We start from the raw sequence: 20039 nt of genomic DNA, 5'->3' as shown, positions 1-20039 counted from the left end.
GTAGGGCATCCACAGCTTCTCTGGGCAGCCTGTTCCAGTACCTCACCATGCTCACAGTCAAGAATTGCTTCCTTACACATAATCTAAACCTACTCTCTTCCAGTTTGAAGCCGCTCCCCTTCACTCTGTCCCAACATGCCCTTGTAAAGAAGTCTCTCTCCATTTTTCTTGTACACTCCCTTCAGGTACTGGACGGCTGCAATTAGGTCACCCTGAAGTCTTCTCCAGGCTGAAAAATCCCAATTCTCTTAGCCTTTCCTCATAGGAGAGGTGCTCCATCCTCCTAATCAACTCTGTGCTTCAGCTTGTTGGTATTTAGCCAGGCAAACATGCATTAACCTTGATGATGCTGCCACTGCTTTGGCATAGTGCATGAAAACATACACTCGTTTTTTTTAACAGAATATTTTCTTTTTATGGCAGTCTCACACTACTCAGATCTTCCCCCCAAGCACACTTTAATAAAAATGCTGGTAATTACGGCAAAAATCAACAATTTCAGCTGTCAGTGATTCCTGGAGAAAAAACATAAATACGGTAGAGAGCATGACGGTGCGAAGGAAAAGATAGGGGGCTACGTCCTATCCTGCTCACTTTCCCTCATCCGTGGAGGAAAGCTCGGAGCCGCGGCTCGGGCACCTCCCGCACTTCAGACAGGCAGTTACGAAGGAAGTCTCGTGCGAGAACTCAGCTACCAGTCGCCCACCCAGATCTGGGCTGGATCACCCTCCAAAGCAACAGGGCATGTTTCAGGCTCTACCAACAGGTTTCCCTCCGAGCTTCCACGGTACGCGGCCGGGATGGCCGGGATGAGCCCAGTGTCTGCCCTGCCCTGCCCTCGCACCCCGCGGCAGGCTCTGCCCCGCGGCGCGACCCTGAAGGGCGCCGGGGTCACCACAGCGGCCGTGTCCCTTTGCCCCTCTCCGGGAGACACGGGCTCTCTCCGCCCGGACGAGGGCGGGCGTGCCCGTGTGGGGCTGCTCTTCTCACCGTCCGCCTGAGGAGGGAAGGCACCATTCCCCCGCCCAACAGCGCCCGTGTACGCCCGGCGGAGACACTCCCCGGCACTCAACCCCGTGGGGCGGCGGGGCAGGGCCGAGCCCCATGGCGGGGAGGAGGAGCAGGAGCAGCCGCAGCTGGGATTGGGGCCCGGCGGCACCGCCCGGCCGGCCGGGGGGGAGGAGGCGGCGGGAGGAGGAGCGGCGGCGCGGACCGCAGCGAGCTGGCGGGGCTCGGCGCGGCGGTCCCTGAAGATGGCGGCGGCAGAGCCGGCCGCTGGTCCGGCCGGCGGGGGCTCCGTGCCCGTCCTTTTCTGCTTCTCGGTTTTCGCGCGGCCCTCCAGCGTGCCCCATGGCGCCGGCTACGAGCTGCTGATCCAGAAGTTCCTCAGCCTGTACGGGGACCAGATAGACATGCACCGCAAGTTCGTGGTGCAGCTCTTCGCCGAGGAGTGGAGCCAGTACATCGACCTGCCGAAGGGCTTCCTGGTCAACGAGCGCTGCAAGGTGCGCCTGGTCCCGCTGCAGATCCAGGTGAGAGCTGGCGGCGCCACAGGTGCGTGCGAGGGCGGGCGGGCAGCCCGGCCCGGCCCGGCCCGGCCCGGCCCGGCCCGGCCCGATTTGTCCCGCCGCGGCAGCCCCCGGCCCCCTCCGGGAGAAGCGGGCGATCCTGGAGCGGGCTGGGACCCTGGGCGCAGCCCCCACAGCCCGCGCTCGCTCGTCGCTCCCTGGAAACTTTTGGTTTCCTGAGCCGGGGAGGCAGGTGCGCTTTGCGCCACGCGTGTGGTAACCGGCCTTGCCTTCAGCCAGCCCGAACTTAGTTGGCGTCGTGGATGGGAGCACAAGTCAGGTCGCTGGAGTAATCAGTGCTCTCCGTTAAAGCAGGCGGCTGGTGCTGCCCGGCCTTAACCGGAGGTAATGCCGCGAGGTGGAAACTCAAAGGGTTCCGATATAGTGGGCTCTGCCAGAGCTCGGTGTCTTGGCTTGTAGTTCGTCGGCACCGCTGTATCCCTCTTTGCCTCAAAAAACCCTTTCCCGTATACTGGTTTATAGCTTGGTAGTTCTGTAGCCACAAACTAAGAAGCCGGACTGGCAGGTATATGCAGTTACAGATGCTTTCCTAGGAAGATACTTTTATGCCCACTAGAGATTGGTGAGAGCTGTGCTGTGATACTTCCACTGAAAATACACTGCTATTTCCTTTCTCCAGTATTAAAGAATTTGGCTTAAAAAAACCCAACAAACCAAAACAAACTCCAGTAATAAACTCCACATCATTGCTGTTTTCATTCAGAAAATTTTTTTCAAACTCATAATTAGGAAGTTTTAGTTTGCCTAGCCAACATTTCTAAGAAGTTGCAAAAGTGTTATCATAAAAGCTGAAACATTGCTTGTCTTCTCTTAATGTTTTCAGATGTGGCTAATTCATCTTGCTTGTAAACTCCGCTTACTCATAGTGTCCTATACGCGTAAACTCTCAAGGTGGGCTGTCTGCTTGCACTGTACATCAAGGCTGCCTTTGGCATCTTTTGTTTTATTCTTAACCTCCTGTATGGAAAGAATGGTTGATAAGAGCAAACTAGTTTAATGACTTGTTATTAACTCTCATCATATACTCTCATTATACTGTGTTTAAAACTTTTCTGTTTCTGGGTTGTAATCAGAATTTATGGGGGCCCAGTCAGAAAAACTGGAAAGGAACAGGCTTTCCAACTTGCAAAAAGAGTTGGTATGGGTGTTTATTAAAGCAAGGATTTAAAAACAGAATTTGTGTATTCCGCGCATATCACAATGTTGCAGGTCAGAATTTTGGTTCTCATTTGTGCATTCAGATCACTACTCTGCAAAGACTCCTTGCAGATGCCTTCTGCACTGAAACTGTAAATGCAGCTCAAGCATTTCTAGCAGGACATATGTCTTGGAATAAAGGTCAGTATTGAGACAGAGAAGGATACATCACTCCCAAGGTGCAAATTGTGCTAGACAGCTTTGACTGCAGGGATTCAGGATGAACCAATATTTTATGCATTATTGCCTGTTTCATTGCCTACTTACACCAATACTTTCGCAGTTCTGTGACAATTGCAGGTGTTGATATGAAAAGGATGGTATTTGTGGGTTATTCCTTGATATGTTTCAGCAGCTGTGAAAGAGCTGAAGACGTCTCAACTGAGACATCACAATGATGTCAGTCAGTTTGCCTTAAGCCAGAGACAGGTGCTCAGAGATCACTTGTTTGAGAAACATTTGGTATGATACAGACACAGCTGTGGTTTTTAAGACCTTTAGGACTTAGTGATGGGAATGTTATACTTTCTGTGTATTCATTCAGGCATTGCCGCTATTATATGCCCTTTTTTCCATCCCTCCCACCTTTCCTCCCTTCCTCTCTCTCTCACTGATGTTTTATCTGCAGTTACATACAACATTGATTTATCAACTCTGTGTGTGGCATAGTCAGTTGAATCACTGTTTTGGATATATGCTTCAAGAGGGACAACTTTTGCTCGCTGATGTGATTAGACTTGCATATTTAGAAAGATATTTCTGGTTTAAAATTAAAATTCAGAGATGATAGCAACTGTATCCCTAGACAATAATTTCAATGTTTTTATGTGCATGATTTATGAGGTGTATGTATGCAGTTAGTTGGAGGGTAGCATTTTAACCTTTAAGGCAGCTAGTGCCCATAATTTCTGGAATGTTATCCTTCCATTTTGATTCCTGTGTAGGCCTGTCTAGAAGGATGCCTTTTGATACAATAGCTCACAAAATGTCAGCATCAAATGACTGGGCTGCTTCAATTTCTTGTTCCTGCAGTGGAGGGGGGCAGTAATCTCACGGAGAAATGCCATATGCCGCCTTTGGAAAGCCACTCCATGAACTCAGTTCGAGGCTTGATCTGTACAGGGATATTTGCTCTCTGGTTGTTTCATGCCTTTGTACCATCCTCTTATATGTACATTTGTTTGGTTTGGGAGTCCTGACAGGAAGCAGTCACTTAAGCTTTTGATGGCCATGCAGTGTTAGGCAAGCTGGTGGGGTGCACTACACTGTGGTGTTCTGCCTGCCTGCTGCTCCTCAACTTGAATCTCTTCAACCACAGACATGCAGTGAAGAAGGACTGCCTTTAGAGGAGAGAAGTAAGGAAAAAGACTTTGGTGATATCCAAATAAAAGGCAGCTATGTGCACATTACAGCTGTGTAATAGAGGAGTTCAGGCAGCTTTCAAATATATAACCAAAAGAGGCTATTTCACAGTTACTGTCATAACTTCAAGGTGACTTATTCTCAAGAGGACTTGTGCTCTGTATACTCTGGTAAACCTTAAGATACTGAAGCTAAAAGAGTCAAATAATTGCTGACATCATTGCATGAAGCACGTCTATTTCAGGATGTTTTTTTGAGACAGGTTGGTATCTCGGGTGTATCTTTCTTGAAAAAAACTGCTTGCAGAATGGTAATCAGCTGTTGCTGAATGATAAGATAAATAAAATACAACAATTAATACACACATTTTTGTTCTTATTCCACATATCTGATATTGCTTGGAGGATAATCTGGAAGTAGAACTAGCAGTAACTCAGGAACCCAAGCCCATTTTCTGAAGACCAGGAAGGGCCAAAACACAAATTGCAGGGGTGTTATTTAGGGGTTTTAGGGTGAAATTATAAATTTTGATACATTAACTAATTCCTAAATAAACAAGTTCTTTAAAAAGCAGCACATGGCACCTTAAAGAAGGAAAAAAAAGGGCTGATAATACTGAAAGAGGATTTTTTCCCCCTCAAATCCAGGCTCCTTGTTTATCTTTACTCTTCAGCAAGCATTTTAGTAATTTTAAATTTTGCTGGAGACTTTTCTACTACATTTGCTATATGTACATCATGTGTTTTTTAACTAAATCTGTCCTTTTAAAATGCTGAATTGCATGTAAAAGGCTGCACATTGACTTAGCATAAGATAAATATTTATGTTTCTAAATTGAAACACTTGTAACCTATTTTTCTCTTGAAATACATCAAACCGAATGTATTCTTTTTTTTTATATATTTGAAAGCTAGACAGCAAAGTACAACTGAATCTCACAGGTTTCATTTAAGAAATACAGAAGAAAAGGTTGTAGCTTCTTTTTGTTGTTGTCTCTTCTATGCCATTCTTGAAATTCCAAGGTTGCAACATCCCCAGTTTGCCCTTTCAGTAGGTAAACGTGGCATGAGATTTATGAAGCCACTAACCATGTCAAATGGGGTTATTTCTTTGCTTCCAGTTTCTTGTTCATTACAAATACTGCAAGGAAATTTCATTTTGTATATATCGTGATTTCCTGGACTTGGAACAGAGAAAGTATAGATTAAAAGCCAGTATATATGAATATTTTTGTAAAGCTGAACCTGTAATTATAGTGCTTCATCATAGTCACATTTCGTGTGATTAATAATAATCAGCAGAGATGATATAGATATGAAAAATCACCTCTGCTTTCCCACCTAGGTCTTTTCAAGAGTAGGATTTAAGGCTGTATGTAACTCGTGACAGCATACCTTTAAATCCTGGTCTGGACAAGGTCCTAGAGATGACTTCTTTAGCTGGGTAAAAAGGGCTGCATCAGGTTACGGGGCCATTTGATGTACCTATTCCGGTTGTGCTGTGGGTAACCTTCAGCTGAAGGACAGAAAATCCTAACTAAGAGAAATGAAATGCAACAGATGGAAATGCTTGTATACTGTTGAGGGGAACTTCAAGTCTTTTGGGTTTTGGTGGTTTGTTGTTTTTTGGGGGTTTTTTTGATGGGCTTATTTTGCGTTCAAGTTGTTTAATGTTAACTGTGGCTGAGTAGAGTTACATGCAGGGTGGATTCAGGCAGGTACTGTGAGGCTGCAGTGGCTCACAATCCTTGCCCAGCCTGCCTCTTTCTGCAGTGAAATCAAACAGGTGTTGATGTGCCAGCCCAGGTTTGATGCTTAGGTGTAGTTTTGCCCTCACCCCAGCTCTCTGGGATGTAGCACTGGGGAAGTCTGAGTGATTTTCACTGTCGGGAGGAGCTGTCACATGACCCTGACACCATCTCCTTGTAGAAGGGGAGGATGGCATTGAAAGCAAATGAGTAGGCGGATTTACATGGCACGCTAAACTAGTAAACTTTTCTTTTATGCATAGCAAATACTTTCATGAATTTATTTATGGGCTGTGTTAGCTACTATTTATGAAACTGAATTTCAAACTGCTTTTGTCTGCACTCTGTCCTACCCACATCTGCTCTTCCAGGTAGTGCCAGCAAGTGTTGACTCTTTGATCTTAGCATCTATTTCTTTGTTCTTCCACAATTCAGACTGCAAGTTAAATGGAAACAAATATGAAAATCAAGATATGAATTATTTGTGTTAGATTTTGTAAAAGCTTTTATTTAGCAAATATTCAATTGCCACAATTTATTTTAGAGAGCTGCTAGTATGGATCTGAAGGCATAAATTAAATCATATGAAACCAACTTGAAAATAAAGAAGAGCAGGTATAGTGCTTTTTCCCCTGCTCCCTGTGCTTTTTGACATAAATATATGAGATTCAGTTGAAGTCTATAACAAGGATACTCCCTGGCTGGAAAGACAAGTCAGTTTTCTTCTGCACTTCGCTGTCAAATCAGAATAAAATTGAATTGTGCTCTATAATATGGCTTCCAAATTACAAAATTAAATTTAAATTATTCCATTATCCTTGTCCTTGACGGAACTGCAAATACTGTTTTTGCAGAAGATCCCAGGATGGAAGGAACTGCAAGCATCTGAAAAAGCAGACTTCGGGTATTTCAAGTTGGAGAAATGACAAGTTGGAGAAACATAGTGCAATAAGATGCATTTCAAAATGGAAGTAGCAAGGTAGAAATAATCAGCTACACAAATAGATGATGAGGGAGAGTTCATGGGATGATTTGTGAATTTAAAATGCACCTCAGGAATCTAAGTATCCATGAATTATGAAAAGAGCAAATACTGTACTGGAAAGTACAAAATAAACAGGGCCTGGAAGTACTGTGAATTGGCTGATATTTGAGGCCCTGCTAGAGTGGTGGAGTAGTATGGGCAGAGAAACACTGCTGTGATAGTAGTATTGAGTGCCTCATTCCAGACTGCAATTTGAAGACTGCCCTAGGGAGTACCATGAAAATAATTTGAGTTGTAGGAAGAAATACTAAAAGCATTAAATATATTTTAGAATAAGGAGGGGGAGGGGAAGGCCTAAAGGGAGACCTAAAGGTCTGACTCTTGAGTTCTGATAATTAGTTTTGCACCTGGTTATCTATGTGAAAGAGGATGGTAACACTCCTGTGTTTCAAATTCACTGTGGACTTAACTGGAAATAACACCCTTAAATGTCAGCAAAGGAGCCGTGAGTGAGAAAACACTGGAAGGTAACAGTAACAGAGCTATGGGACGGGTTTTATAAGGAGTTCTATATCTGATGGGTCAGACCATGTGGTTATCTGTGAAGACTATTTGTGTTTGTTTGATCCTTCTGTAGGGACAGACTATGCAACTTGTTGAAGACTTTCCTTGCTGTATTCACATTTGTTCCTCTGCTTGGGATGGTAGTACCATCTGGTCCACTGGCAAAGCAAAGTGCACACCAAGGCAGTAGATTAACTTCACATAGATCATTCTGTAGTCCATGATGGTTTGTGGTAGTTCAGACAGATCTTAAAAAAATACAGAATTACAGAATCAATTAGACAGTAGAAGACCTCTGAGATCGAGTCCAACCTATGACTGGGCACTGCCGTGTCAATTAGATCATGGCACCAAGTGGTACTCCAGTCTTTGCTTCAACACCTTCAGTGACCGTGACTGCCACCTCCCTGGGCAGCTCATTCTAATATCTAATCACCCTTTCTGTGAAGAAAGCCTTCCTAATGTCCAACCTAAACCTCCCCTAGTACAGCTTTTAGTGTGATGGAAAGATTTCAAGGAGACAATAATTGTCTTTGCTTGTCGTATAAATGCTAAGACAAAATGACACATTTTGTGAGTAGGAACCACACTTACAAATATTGTTCTATTTCCAATTATTCTATTTTTGTTGCTGAATGGTAGTAAAGTTAAATGTCATGATTGACTTCTGTATGGTAGTAAGTTCCAGAGCTGGAATGGGTCACAGTAGGTGCTCCCTGTGGTGTTGAATTGTATATTAATGCTGCCTACCAACTGCTTTTTGCGTTATTCAAGCATGTAGATGGATGGTATTCAAGAACAAGGTGGTTATTTAATTTTATATCCAATCATTCTTGGTCCCAGGCATCATTCATTTCCTGGTGTAGAGTTGCAGAAGTGTTATTTGGGAAAAATATCAACAGGCTGCCTTCCCTAACCTCTTGGTCAAATCAGCTGCTGCATTGCTGAATGCTGAAAATCTCCAAGGGTGGAGATCTCACAACTGTGATAACTTTTTTCAGTGCAGCTGTACCTTCCTGTTGTAAATAATGCCTGTTGTGATGCTCTTCTGCTTTCCTGTGGTATCAGTGAGCCCAGTGTTAGATCATCTGCGCTGTGGTTGTTACTGCATTTGCCTCTATAACTGCTTGTATTAGTAGTGTTGCTGTTTGACTCACAAGGGCTGGAGGAACCACTTTCATGAATGGCTGCTGCTTTGGCAGTAGTGGTGTAATGAATCTGAGAATTGAGGGAATTTGGCATTTATAATTATTAGCACGCAAGTAGTTTTCCCAGCAGTTTGAACACACATATGTTTAAGCATGGCCATTATCAAGCTTGGCCTTGGGAATTGAGATCAACAGCATTTTACTCTGGAGACGTGGTGAATCAATAAAAGTTTTGGCACTGATATTTATCAATTACAGCTCCTTTGTGGTGAGTTGACCTTGGTTGGCCACCAGGTGCCCACCAAGCTGCTCCATCACTTGTCCTTAATAGGACAGAAGGGAGAAAGTATGACAAAGAAGCTCATGCATCAAGGTAGGGACAGAGAGGGATCACTTACCAATTGCCATCACAAAATAGACTTGGGGAAATGACTTTAATGTGGTGCTGATCAATAACTGAGTAGAATAATTAGAAATATGAGCAAATGTAAAAACACCTCTTCCCATCCCTACCTTCTTCCTAGATTTAGCTCTACTTCCAACTTCTCTACCTCCTCCCTTCAAATAGGGGAATAGGGTTTGTGGTCAGTTCATAAAACTTACCTCTCCCACTCATTCTTGTCACACTCTTCCCCTACTAAAGAATGGAGTCCCTCCTGTGGGAGATAGTATGTCTCCCAAATGTGCATCCTTCTTGCAGGCTGCAGTCCTTCCCAAACATGCTCCAGCATGGGCTTCTCTCTAGACAGTCAGAGATCCTGTTAGGAACCTGCTTCATCATGGTCTAAATTTAGGAGTCGCAGCCTTCTTTAAGGCATATTGCAGGCCTTCTTCAAGGCTCTGCAGTGGGGTTCTCCACAAACTGCAGGTGGATTTCTGTTCCACTGTGGAATCCCAGGGGCTGCAGAGGCACGGCTCTTCACTGTGGTGTGCACCAAGAGCTGCAGGGAAATTTCTGCTCCAGCACCTGGATCACCTCCTGCCCCTCCTTCTGCACTGACCTTGGGTGCCTGCAGGGCTGTTTCTCCCACATACGCTCACCCTCCTCTCACAGCTGCTGTTGGACAGTGGGTTTTTTTACCCTTTCTTAAATATGTTCCATAGAGTTGTCAACTCCAGCATCACTGATGTAGCAGATCTGTGTTGGATTCAACTGGCATTGGTGCTGTCTTGACATGAACCTGTTTTTGGCATTTCACGAAAGCCACCCTTACAGCCTCTCCTCACTACCAAAACCTTGTCACATAAACCCAATACATCTGCACTCTTCCAAAATACGTTCTTTTACAGATTTTGTAATTTTGTTTCAGTTTAAAACACTACAACCTCAGATTGCAGAAAATGAAGTGTATATAATTAATGGGTACTTCCCAGAAGCTCTTTATTCAATTCGATTTATCTGTCTGCTGAAAAACTCCTGAATGGATGCAATTTCTCTTGAGTTGCCTTACAACTAAATGATAGTATGTAGCTCTTTTCTTTCCCTGTAGCTTCTATCTGAAGCCCTATACTTTGATTCTACAGGTATTGCAAGTAATTTATAAAAATACAAAGCACTCTAAGTGTAAGAAAATTAGGTATTTGATTCATTTTTTAATCCACTCCCTTCTACCCTACTTAGTAGCGTGTATGAGGGAAACTCTAGGAGATTTCTTTTGTCATTAAAATGTATTCAGTTTGGATTTTAATATTTATTAGAAAAATAAACTTCTACTTTCATTCTAGCCTTTGGACTTCCATCAGACTTGTGCTAAAAGATGTCACAGATAAATTACATTGACTACATAATGGAAGTATTGAAAATATGTGTACATACAATATTTGAAAGCTAGTGAAAGTCTGAATATTTTTAAACTTTAAATTACAGTAATTTCACGACCATAAGGCGCACCAGACTATAAGGCACACCCCCCGGGAGTCGACAAAATTTGCAACTTTGTAGATCAGATGAGGCGCACCGGATTATAAGGCGCACTTTTTTTTTTTTTGCAGCGAGGCTCCGCCCCCAACTCCCCACATGCAGTTGCTGGCTGAGGCCCCACCTCAACCCGGCGGCCATTGCCCCCGGGCCCGCCTGTACCCAGCAGGGGCGGTGCCGCGGGCCCCTGGGCCCGCCTCCAGCCGGCTGCTGTGGCACTGCTGGCTCCCCCCGCAGCTCACAGCTCACACTTCCGGTTTGGCAAATTTCGCAACTTTGTAGAGAATATAAGGTGCACCGGACTATAAGGCGCACTTCCGGATTCGAGGGAAAATTTTAGTCAAAAGAGTGTGCCTTATAGTCGTGAAATTACTGTATTCTGAGTCTATATCAGTTCCAAGACTTGTGGATTTAAAAATGAATTTGAAGAATATAATTTTACTTTTGGTACTTTTCCTTTTTTTTTTTTTTTTCTCTTACTATAATTCAGGCAGTATATTCCTCTGCCCTATTCAAAGTTCAGAAATTTCCATGAACATTTATGCTGACTTGTGCTTCCCACCTAATAAAATCTTGATTACATGTTGATGACTATACCACGCTATTCAGTATCAGCTATTTGTTTGAATTTAGAAACGTACCAAATCAGGCTTGAAAAACTTTTCTCCTATTTTGACTCAAAGTAACATAAATCCATAATGTAGCAGAGGTATTGCAGACTCTTCTTCATTCTGCTGCATTTGTGAAAGGATGTCCACTGCCATGAAAAACATTACCTTTATTTCATTTTTCAGATTGCTACTTTGGGCAACCTGACACCCTCAAGCACTGTTTTTTTCTGTTGTGACATGCAAGAACGATTCCGGCCTGCCATCAAATACTTTGGCGATATCATCAGTGTGGGCCAACGACTGGTATGTCTGCTATTTTTTTTTCTTGTAGTGAGTTTTGATCACTCATTGTAAACTGTTATTGTACATACAATCTAACGATTACTTAGTATTAGGTAATAGCAATGTCTTTGTTATTACAGTTCTTTGTGGGGTTTTTTTGGTTTTTTTTTTTTTTTTGGTTGGGTTTTGGGTTTTTTTTTGATATTTCCCTTTCTGTCCTCTTCCAGCTCCAAGGTGCACGGCTCTTGGGAATTCCGGTTATTGTCACTGAACAGTATCCCAAAGGTCTTGGCAGCACAGTGCAAGAAATTGATTTAACAGGAGCTAAACTTGTGCTTCCCAAGACAAAATTTTCAATGGTGTTGCCAGAAGTTGAAGCAGCATTAGCAGAGATTCCTGGTGTCCGGAGTATTGTCCTCTTTGGAGTAGAAGTAGGTGCCTTGCCATTCTGATACAGGTTTATGGCCAATGTCTGTTGGCCCTCAAAGGGGGCATCACTTTCTGTAATTAAAAAAACCAATTCAATTTATATTACTTAGAGGTTAAATATGCTCTACAGAATAAATTTTTTTGTGTTGTCTTTAGTATTATCTCAATAAAATTTGAGATGAGATACTTGTATACTGCAGCCACTTGTCTCAGTCTTAACTGGCATTTAAAACACATATTGAGTTCCCTAGTACTGCCAGGGGTTGAAAAATAAGTATTTGAACACTAATTAATTATGAAGTCTAATTTGTGATTGTGTTAGTTTCATTTTGTAATAATGGTTTGTTGGTGGATTTTTGCCTTTGATTTTTCCCCTGTAGACTCATGTCTGTATCCAGCAAACAGCTTTGGAATTAATTGGCAGAGGTCTGGAAGTTCATATTGTAGCTGATGCCACCTCATCCAGAAGTATGATGGACAGAATGTTTGCTCTTGAGGTAAGTTTCTAACAAGGAATTTCTATGGACAAAGCAATGGAGAAATGTAGAGTTGAGAAGAGGTGAGTACTCTGATTCTTAAAATAGGATAGAAAATTGACTAGAAGTACTGTCTTTTTTGCTCTCCTCAAATTATGATTTAATATGCATAACCCAGTTTGGGATGTTTGGAATTTAAAAGTGATTGTTTCATACAATATAGATTACTCTGTATAAACATTAGCATTTTAGCATATCCCTTAATGCCATGTTATTTCTGCAGCAGAGTAGAAGTGCTAAAGCTTTTGACTTTTTTGTTACAAATAGTATTTATTCAGGTGTTGAAATTCTTGGAGTGCAGTGAAATACAGTATGTGATCCTGTTCAAATCTCCTCATATGTCTGTCCCTCCTTCTGCTTTTCTTCATCAGTGCAAATTAAAGCTTAATCGCAAGACGCTGATTATTATAAAGATTCCCCTCCCCCCTGCTTTTAGGAGCTTAGTCAAACTAAATGTTGAGAAAGTGGAGATAAATGTAACAAGAGGATTTAAAAGCGTGTATAACTGTGTGGTAGCAAATTCATATAAATGATTTTTTGATGGTGTACTCCTAACTTGCCCACAGGCATCACTGTTGAAAGTCAAAACCTGATGTATGTATTAAGTATTGCAATTTTTGCCTCAGGCCCTAACAATTACTTGAAGTAGAAACTAATAATAACCAGCATGTTATACTTTTTCACAGATTTTGAGAAGACTTAATTTCTTAAAGGCTAAAGAGAAATCCCCAGCATATAGTGATTGATGAAACCCGTGACTTTGATTAAGTGGAAACCTAATGTCAACTGTCACATAGAGCATAGGGGCACACACAGAATACAGGAGTGACTGAAGTCATGGACTTCCCAAATCAATGTGGTGCAGCAGTAGTAGGAGACAAAACAACTATAGAAAACCTGAAATCTGTTTGCCTTATTATGCATGTTTTTGAGCATTTATCACTTACACTGTGCATACAATTTGGGCCAGTGTAAAGGTTAAAGCAGCAACTAGCTAGCTTTGCTTTACTTTCTTGTCAAAAAGGTATTGCTCTTAAAAGTATGATTGCTTGCAAAAGCTGTAAATTTTTAAGTTTTCGGTAAGTTTTTGGTACCTTTGCAACGTTTTCTCTGTTTTGCTGTGGTCACTTATGTCGTCAGTCATTACAATATGATTAAGCCAACACTTGCTCTGCGGTGTTGAGCCAGCAGTAACACTGTCTCTGCTGCACTTGGCAGCCCATACCAACCTTGTCCTCCTCTTGTGTTTCAGAGCCTCACTTAAAAATGCTACTGAGGGATGTGGGCTAGAGCAAGACATGGGCATGCTTGGGAGGAGGAGACCAGGAGAAACAGACATGTGTTGGACATGTCCTTAATCCTGATTTACTGTGGTGTTACATTTCTTAGGGAAGTGGGCAACATACCAAACATACCTACTTTAGTTTCACCATAGAACTCACATTCCTAGTTCCTAGTCATATTCTTTAAATGAGTGAGTCTTAACATTGTCTCTAGTGCAAATTTATGCAAGCTGGTGAGCTGAGGTGAGTTTTATTGATCAGGGCTCCTGGACCCTTTTCCTTGCCTTTCTAGGAAGATGAGCGTAACATTTGCCTTTTCATGATAACACAGTCTTTCTCTATTCCTAGTGATCTTTCAAGAATAATGAAGAGTCACCTTGCAGTGATAACAACTAGCTTCCTCAGCAACCCCAAGTAACTCCTATCTGGTCCCACCTGCCCCTTCAGTTCTCCACATTTCCCATACATAGCACATGTTTTCATTGTACTGGTGATGAATATGCAAATATCTGAGCAGCTATACTAGGAAGTGCAATTTGACTTAATTGATAATGAAAGCTTTCATGTCTGCTTGGATAACAGGTTGTCTCCACTTCTGTTGTATGCTTAAAAATGACAGCAGGCAACAACTTGCCATTAGAAAATTGCTCAGAAACCAAAAAATAATCTTTAAATTTTCATTGATGAAATAACTCAGCCCAACAGTTCGAGGTTGTGACTATTCTGAATCTCTGCCCCGTCTGATGAAGATGATGTCAGTGCTTGGTGTCAGATTAAGACAGTTTAGTCTGCTCCTGCTAGATTTCTTTTCTGTTCTTTGTCTTTTATAATTGTTTCAGCATTGTGGATGCAACACACTGTCAATAATTTCCTTCTTCTCAAAGACAACATTCCAAGAAAGCTTGTGGTTTCCTTGAAAATCATCCAATATACAGTAATTTCACGAATACAAGCCGCAGCAATTTGACAAAAATTTTGGTGGAAACCCGGAAGTGCGGCTAATAGTCGGGTGCGGCTAATATATTAATAATTTTCTGACATTTACAACCCCAGACGTGCCAGCCAGAGTGCCGAGCCAAGCACCTGTCAGTAAAAGCCGGCATTTCGCAATTGTTACAGTGTTACCGTGTTGCCCTGGCTCCCTGCAGGCAGCACGGGGGGCGGGGAGAGAGGCGGGAGAGCTCTCTTCCCTCCTCTGCTGCAGCCCAGGGGAGGAGGGGGGGGGGCCGCCGCCATTGCCGCGGCCCGGGGAGGAGAGGTGGGGGGGGTGGGGGCGGGGGGCGCCGCCATTGCCGCGGCCCGGGGAGCCGACGGGGGGGGGGCGCCGCCATTGCCGCGGCCCGGAGAGGACGCAGGGGGGCCACACCGCCATTGCCGCGGCCCGGGGAGGACGCGGGGGGGCCGCGCCGCCATTGCCGCGGCCCGGGGAGCCGACGGGGGGGAAGCGCCGCCATTGCCGCGGCTCGGGGAGGACGCGGGGGGGCCGCGCCGCCATTGCCGCGGCTCGGGGGGGCTGCGCCGCCATTGCCGCGGCCCGGGGAGCCGACGGGGGGGGGCGCCGCCATTGCCGCGGCTCCGGGAGCCGACGGGAGCCCTGCGCAGCCATTGCCGCGGCCCGGGGAGGGGGGGGGAAGTGCGCACCGCCATTGCCGCATCTCGGGGAGCTGGCGGGAGCCCCGCGCCGCCATTGCCGCGGCCCGGGGGGGGGGTGGGAAGTGCGCGCCGCCATTGCCGCGGCTCGGGGAGGAGACGGGGTGCTTTGTCCCCGCCCGCCGCCGCCGCGGCAGGAGCGGGGAAACTCCGTTCCTGCCCGCCGCCGGCGCCACGGGCGCGGGAAAGCTCCGTCCCCGCCCGCTGCCACTGCCGTAGGAGCAGGGGAAGCTCCGTCCCTGCCTGCCACCGCGGGGCAGCGCCAACCCGGAGTGACCGAGCCCAGGGGCAGCGGCGGCCGGCCCCGAGCGGCAGCACCGGGCTGGGCCACCTGGCCCCGTCAGCGGCCCCTAGCGGGCCGAGCCTGCACAGCCTTAGCTCAGCCAGTAAACCCCGCCCTCCCGCGGTTCTGTTACTAATTGCACGCGGGTCCTCGCTGCGAACGACAGAGCGGCTTATATTCGTGTGCGGCTTATTTATGGACAAAAACCGAAATATTTGCCAACACCCAGAGATGCGGCTTATACTCAGTGCGGCTTGTATTCGTGAATTTACTGTACTTAGCAAATGCATCTCTTAAATTCTGCTGATCTGAAATCTATAAAAATTGTATCTCATGTTTTGTTTTTAAAGAGTAGATGTTCTTTCTTTTGAACCAACATTTCACAGATGACTATGATTTTTTAAGGGTCTAGATTTTTTCTCATCCATGCTAGTTAAAACCAAAATATTTTTGTTCTTAGAGAGGCTCATGTTGAAAACACTGCCATAATATTTCATATTAATTTTCCCATTTTTCTTCTTTTCTGTATGCGTCTGAGGTTTAAAAAATATGGTTGTACAGAATAGGAGACCTGAGGAAGGTAGCTGCTTTGTTTCGGTTTAAGAATATTGCGAGGCTTATTGCTGTAATGGCAAGCAGGAAGTACTGACTTCAGTAAATCCAACCTTGTTAGCTTGTTATGTAGACTGTAGTTACATATACTTTACTGGTTGGTCCCTTAAAGTTACTAACTCTCACCCATCAGATGCTTTGTAATTGAACAGCTAGAAAGCACAGCTTCTCTTTGCTTTAATGATTACAATTGAAACCTGTATGTACATATCTGTATTCTCTACCACTTGCCCTCCCTTAGCCCATGCAGGATCCCATTAGATTTGGTGGAGCATGCAGCTGAGTAAAGGATGAGGCGGGGAAAGCTGACTCTGAACAGTTTTACTGCCAAAGCATCTGTATGATGGCTGGGAAGATGATGGGGGGCATGGGTTGGTCAGCCTTTGCTGAAGGTAACTTTGTTATATAAGCAACAGTCACAGTTTTAAAAGTCCAGTAACTTTACAGGAAGTCCTGTGCCTTTGGCTATGTGAAGCCCAAGCCCTGTTGAGTTGCACACTTACAAGATCCAGTAGACCTTTTTTGGTTTTGCTTTCTCTGCAGCTATACATTTTATCCTGTAGCCTGTGAAAACTGACTGTGGAGTTACTCTCTAATGAAACATTTGAAAAGAACATATGTTGTGACATATGATTTATAATATCTGTAGAAGAGATATTCCTTCTTTCTCCAGTGATTATTGCTACGAGTGTGCACTGTAGTCCAAAAACTGAACTAGTGGTACATAACAAGGACTGAAAGAGGAATTATAATTTCTTGCTTAATGCTGTTAGGTTGGCCCTCACTATTTTACTTCTTCCCAGGCCTTTCATCTGCATGAGAGTGAAGAAAGTTGTCCTCTGACAAGGAGAAAGGGTTGTTATTAACATGTGTGGGGCTGCTGCATATTAAATCTGACTTGGGGAAAAAATCCAGTTCAAGTAGAAAACCTTATTTGTAATCCAGGGCAGCCTTTTGCCATGGGAAAGTCTAAACCCAGTCAGTTTTCATCCTAGTTTTATTAATTATACCACTAAGACATGCTGGAATGGAATTCACAGTACTTTTGTTAATAGGAGATTAGGTTTTTAAAAATGCTGTCTGACTTTTCTTTCAAAATTCATTCATTCACATTTGCAAATATCTTACATGATTTCGTCTCTACTTTTTTATTTTTCAGCGTCTTGCACGTACTGGAATTATAGTTACTACTAGTGAAGCGATATTGCTGCAGCTGGTAGCCGATAAAGAGCATCCAAAATTCAAAGAAATTCAAAATCTCATTAAGGCAAGTGCTCCTGAGTCAGGGCTCCTTTCCAAAGTTTAAAGCAGGCGTGGAGGAAGCAGATCTCACTGCTTTACAGAGGAAGGAAAGCTATAAACGCACATGTACACCTTCTCTCACTCAAAGTTCAGTAGGAGTATAAAAATAAAAATTGACATACTTGTGCTTGCCTTAGCAAAATTGTCTGGTTATATGTCTGGATACCAGTGTGTTCTGTTTAGTTACAGCTGTCAGAGGTTTCTGGTACCATAGGATCCTTTTGTTGTCAAATTTCTTTATTTTAAAAAAATTAATTAACAGAGGTTCCTGCTAGTCCATACTACACACTGATTGTAACAGCTCAAAAAAATGCATATTTCTGTGACACCTCTTGATTGTGTACTTTGCAAGCATTCTGTGATGTCCTGTTTTACTTCTGTATTAGTAGAAGATAACTACTTACTGGATAAATGTAATGTGATACGCTTTAATGTTCTATATAAATGAAGTATTTTATTAGGGCATAAATTAAAACTGAGTAAGATATATGACCTATATGTGCATTCTGTTCTCTAGGATAAAATCTAAGCACTTTGCTTCATAGACAAGACATATAAATCAAGCAGAGCTGATGTTTGATTGCCCTAGGTAGCTGAAGTCTGCATCATGACTTTTGATTATACTGAAATTGACTGCCCAAGGCTCTACTTTACTTAAGTGAATACAAACAGAAGACTGTTGTGTAATGAGTTCTTTATAAACAACTGGTGTAAACTCCTTCAGAACTTGCAAATATTGCCAAAGCTTTAAATTGGAAATGCTGAGGATGTTTAATAATGAAACCTTTTCAGGTTTCAGCCCTAAATCTACTAATATGTTTAGATTTATTTTGCTTTGTTTTACCCCCAGTTTTGTTAGATTGAATAATTCTATCCAATTTACTCAAGAGGGCTCTAAAAGAAGGCTTAGCTTCTCTGGGTTTTTGTGCTTTTTTGTGGGCTATAGTTGGGTGGAGTTTGAATAGAATCTGGTCTAAAAACATTCTTCAGAAAAATAGCATCTTTAGAATAATGATATATATTTTTTCTATCTAGAACTTGTCTTTTAACATGTGATTGTTCATAAAGGCACTTCCTTCATGTTCTAGGGGATTAAACAATGTTGTATAAAGTTTACATTGTGCCTGAGACATTTATTTTTTTAAAAGAGTACTAGATGTCATTCTAAATACTGATCTTTTTGGTAGAAAGCTATAAAAGTACATGTATTGTTTTAAATTGCTTCTTTTCCCCACAAGATGGCTCTAAAAGAATTGTTTCATAAATAAAAATAGTTTCAATTGTTTCATATAACCTTTATATGTTCAAAACAAATAAAGAGTTAACATTTGCTGTCTCTCTTTCACTTGTGATATTTATTGTAGAGCAAATCCTGAAAGCTATGTTTGCCAAGGACCTTATTCTAGTTTGTCCAACTGTGGAGGTTCTATGGATGTCATGGGAATTTTGTGTAAAGATCAAGGGTGGATAATGTCGAATAATTCTTATCTTCTGCATCTAGTTTCAGTGTTATTTAACACTCTAGAATATGAGGAATGAACATTATGCTTCAAGCTGGAGGCTGGGATGCAAGTTGTGTTAAGAACTCTTGTCCTATATCGCTGACCTACTTTTAACCTTATTTTCTGGTATATTAATTGTGTTTCTTAGCAGTACAAAGTTCACTTATAGAAATCAACAGCTGAGCACAAAAATACTATAAATTTCTTTTGAAATAATGGGTTTATTGCCTTCATACCTTTATATATTGATGTACCAAGAGACAGTAATTGAAGGAAAAACTAGCATTTTTTCATGCGTTGAATTTTGGAACAGTATCAATTCCTTCAAGAAACAAATACATGGATTTTTAGGAGGTAATGGTATTGGTTACTAAAATTTTACCATTTAAATTGAAAAGTAATTTGAACAGATGTCACATGTTCCTTTACATTCCTTTTTTGCCTTAAGGGGAATCATTGAGTAGTAAGATGGCACTAAAGAAGTTATAAAATACCCTGATATTCTCTGTGATAATTCTACTTCTTTTTTCCTTTAATTTGTATCACCTTCTGTGACACACTAGATTTTTGTCAAGATCCTTAATTTGTGGAGTTTTTCCCCTTAAGTTTAAATTGCAAGAATTCAGAAATACTAATGTTATCTTATAAAACTGAGTTCTTAGATGTGAGTTTAGGGGTGAAATACATTCCTCTTTAGTTAGATGGATGCATTATTCAGCATCACATGGGTCATTCAGATGAGATTGTAAGTGTGTATTTAAAAGAAGAGAAAGAAAAGTTGCCATATTTTTCTTACTTAAGGTAAGTTTATTCACAATACATAATTTCCTTTGCTTCTTAATTGCTCTCACATATTTGCTGTTCTCTGACAAATGGAAGTTCCAGTGCAATAGAACAGCAGAAATGAGTCGTTTGAGAAGAGCTCTAAGGGCTATGGCTAGAGTAAGTACTGTTTTGTCCTGCAAGGATAGGAAATAAATTAATGAAATAACTTGGAGGAGGATTGCTTGAGGGTGTACTCAGCTGATTGTGAAGAAGG

At 42.7% G+C, this 20039-nt stretch overlaps 1 protein-coding gene across 1 annotated transcript; it reads left to right on the top strand.

The window, feature by feature from the left end:
* Positions 1-1208: 1208 nt before the first annotated feature.
* ISOC1 (isochorismatase domain containing 1) lies at positions 1209-18828 on the top strand. Its single transcript, XM_033086219.2, has 5 exons — positions 1209-1532; positions 11305-11424; positions 11631-11834; positions 12213-12329; positions 17356-18828. Exons 1-5 carry the CDS (start codon positions 1254-1256, stop codon positions 17500-17502), a joined length of 867 nt encoding a protein of 288 aa, XP_032942110.1. The 5' UTR covers positions 1209-1253; the 3' UTR covers positions 17503-18828.
* Positions 18829-20039: the final 1211 nt, after the last annotated feature.

The sequence above is a fragment of the Catharus ustulatus genome, chromosome Z (genome assembly GCF_009819885.2).
Source record: "Catharus ustulatus isolate bCatUst1 chromosome Z, bCatUst1.pri.v2, whole genome shotgun sequence".
Taxonomy (NCBI): Eukaryota; Metazoa; Chordata; class Aves; order Passeriformes; family Turdidae; genus Catharus; species Catharus ustulatus.
The sequence above is the reverse complement of the archived record's forward strand: the minus strand, read 5'-3'. Positions and strand labels throughout refer to the sequence as shown.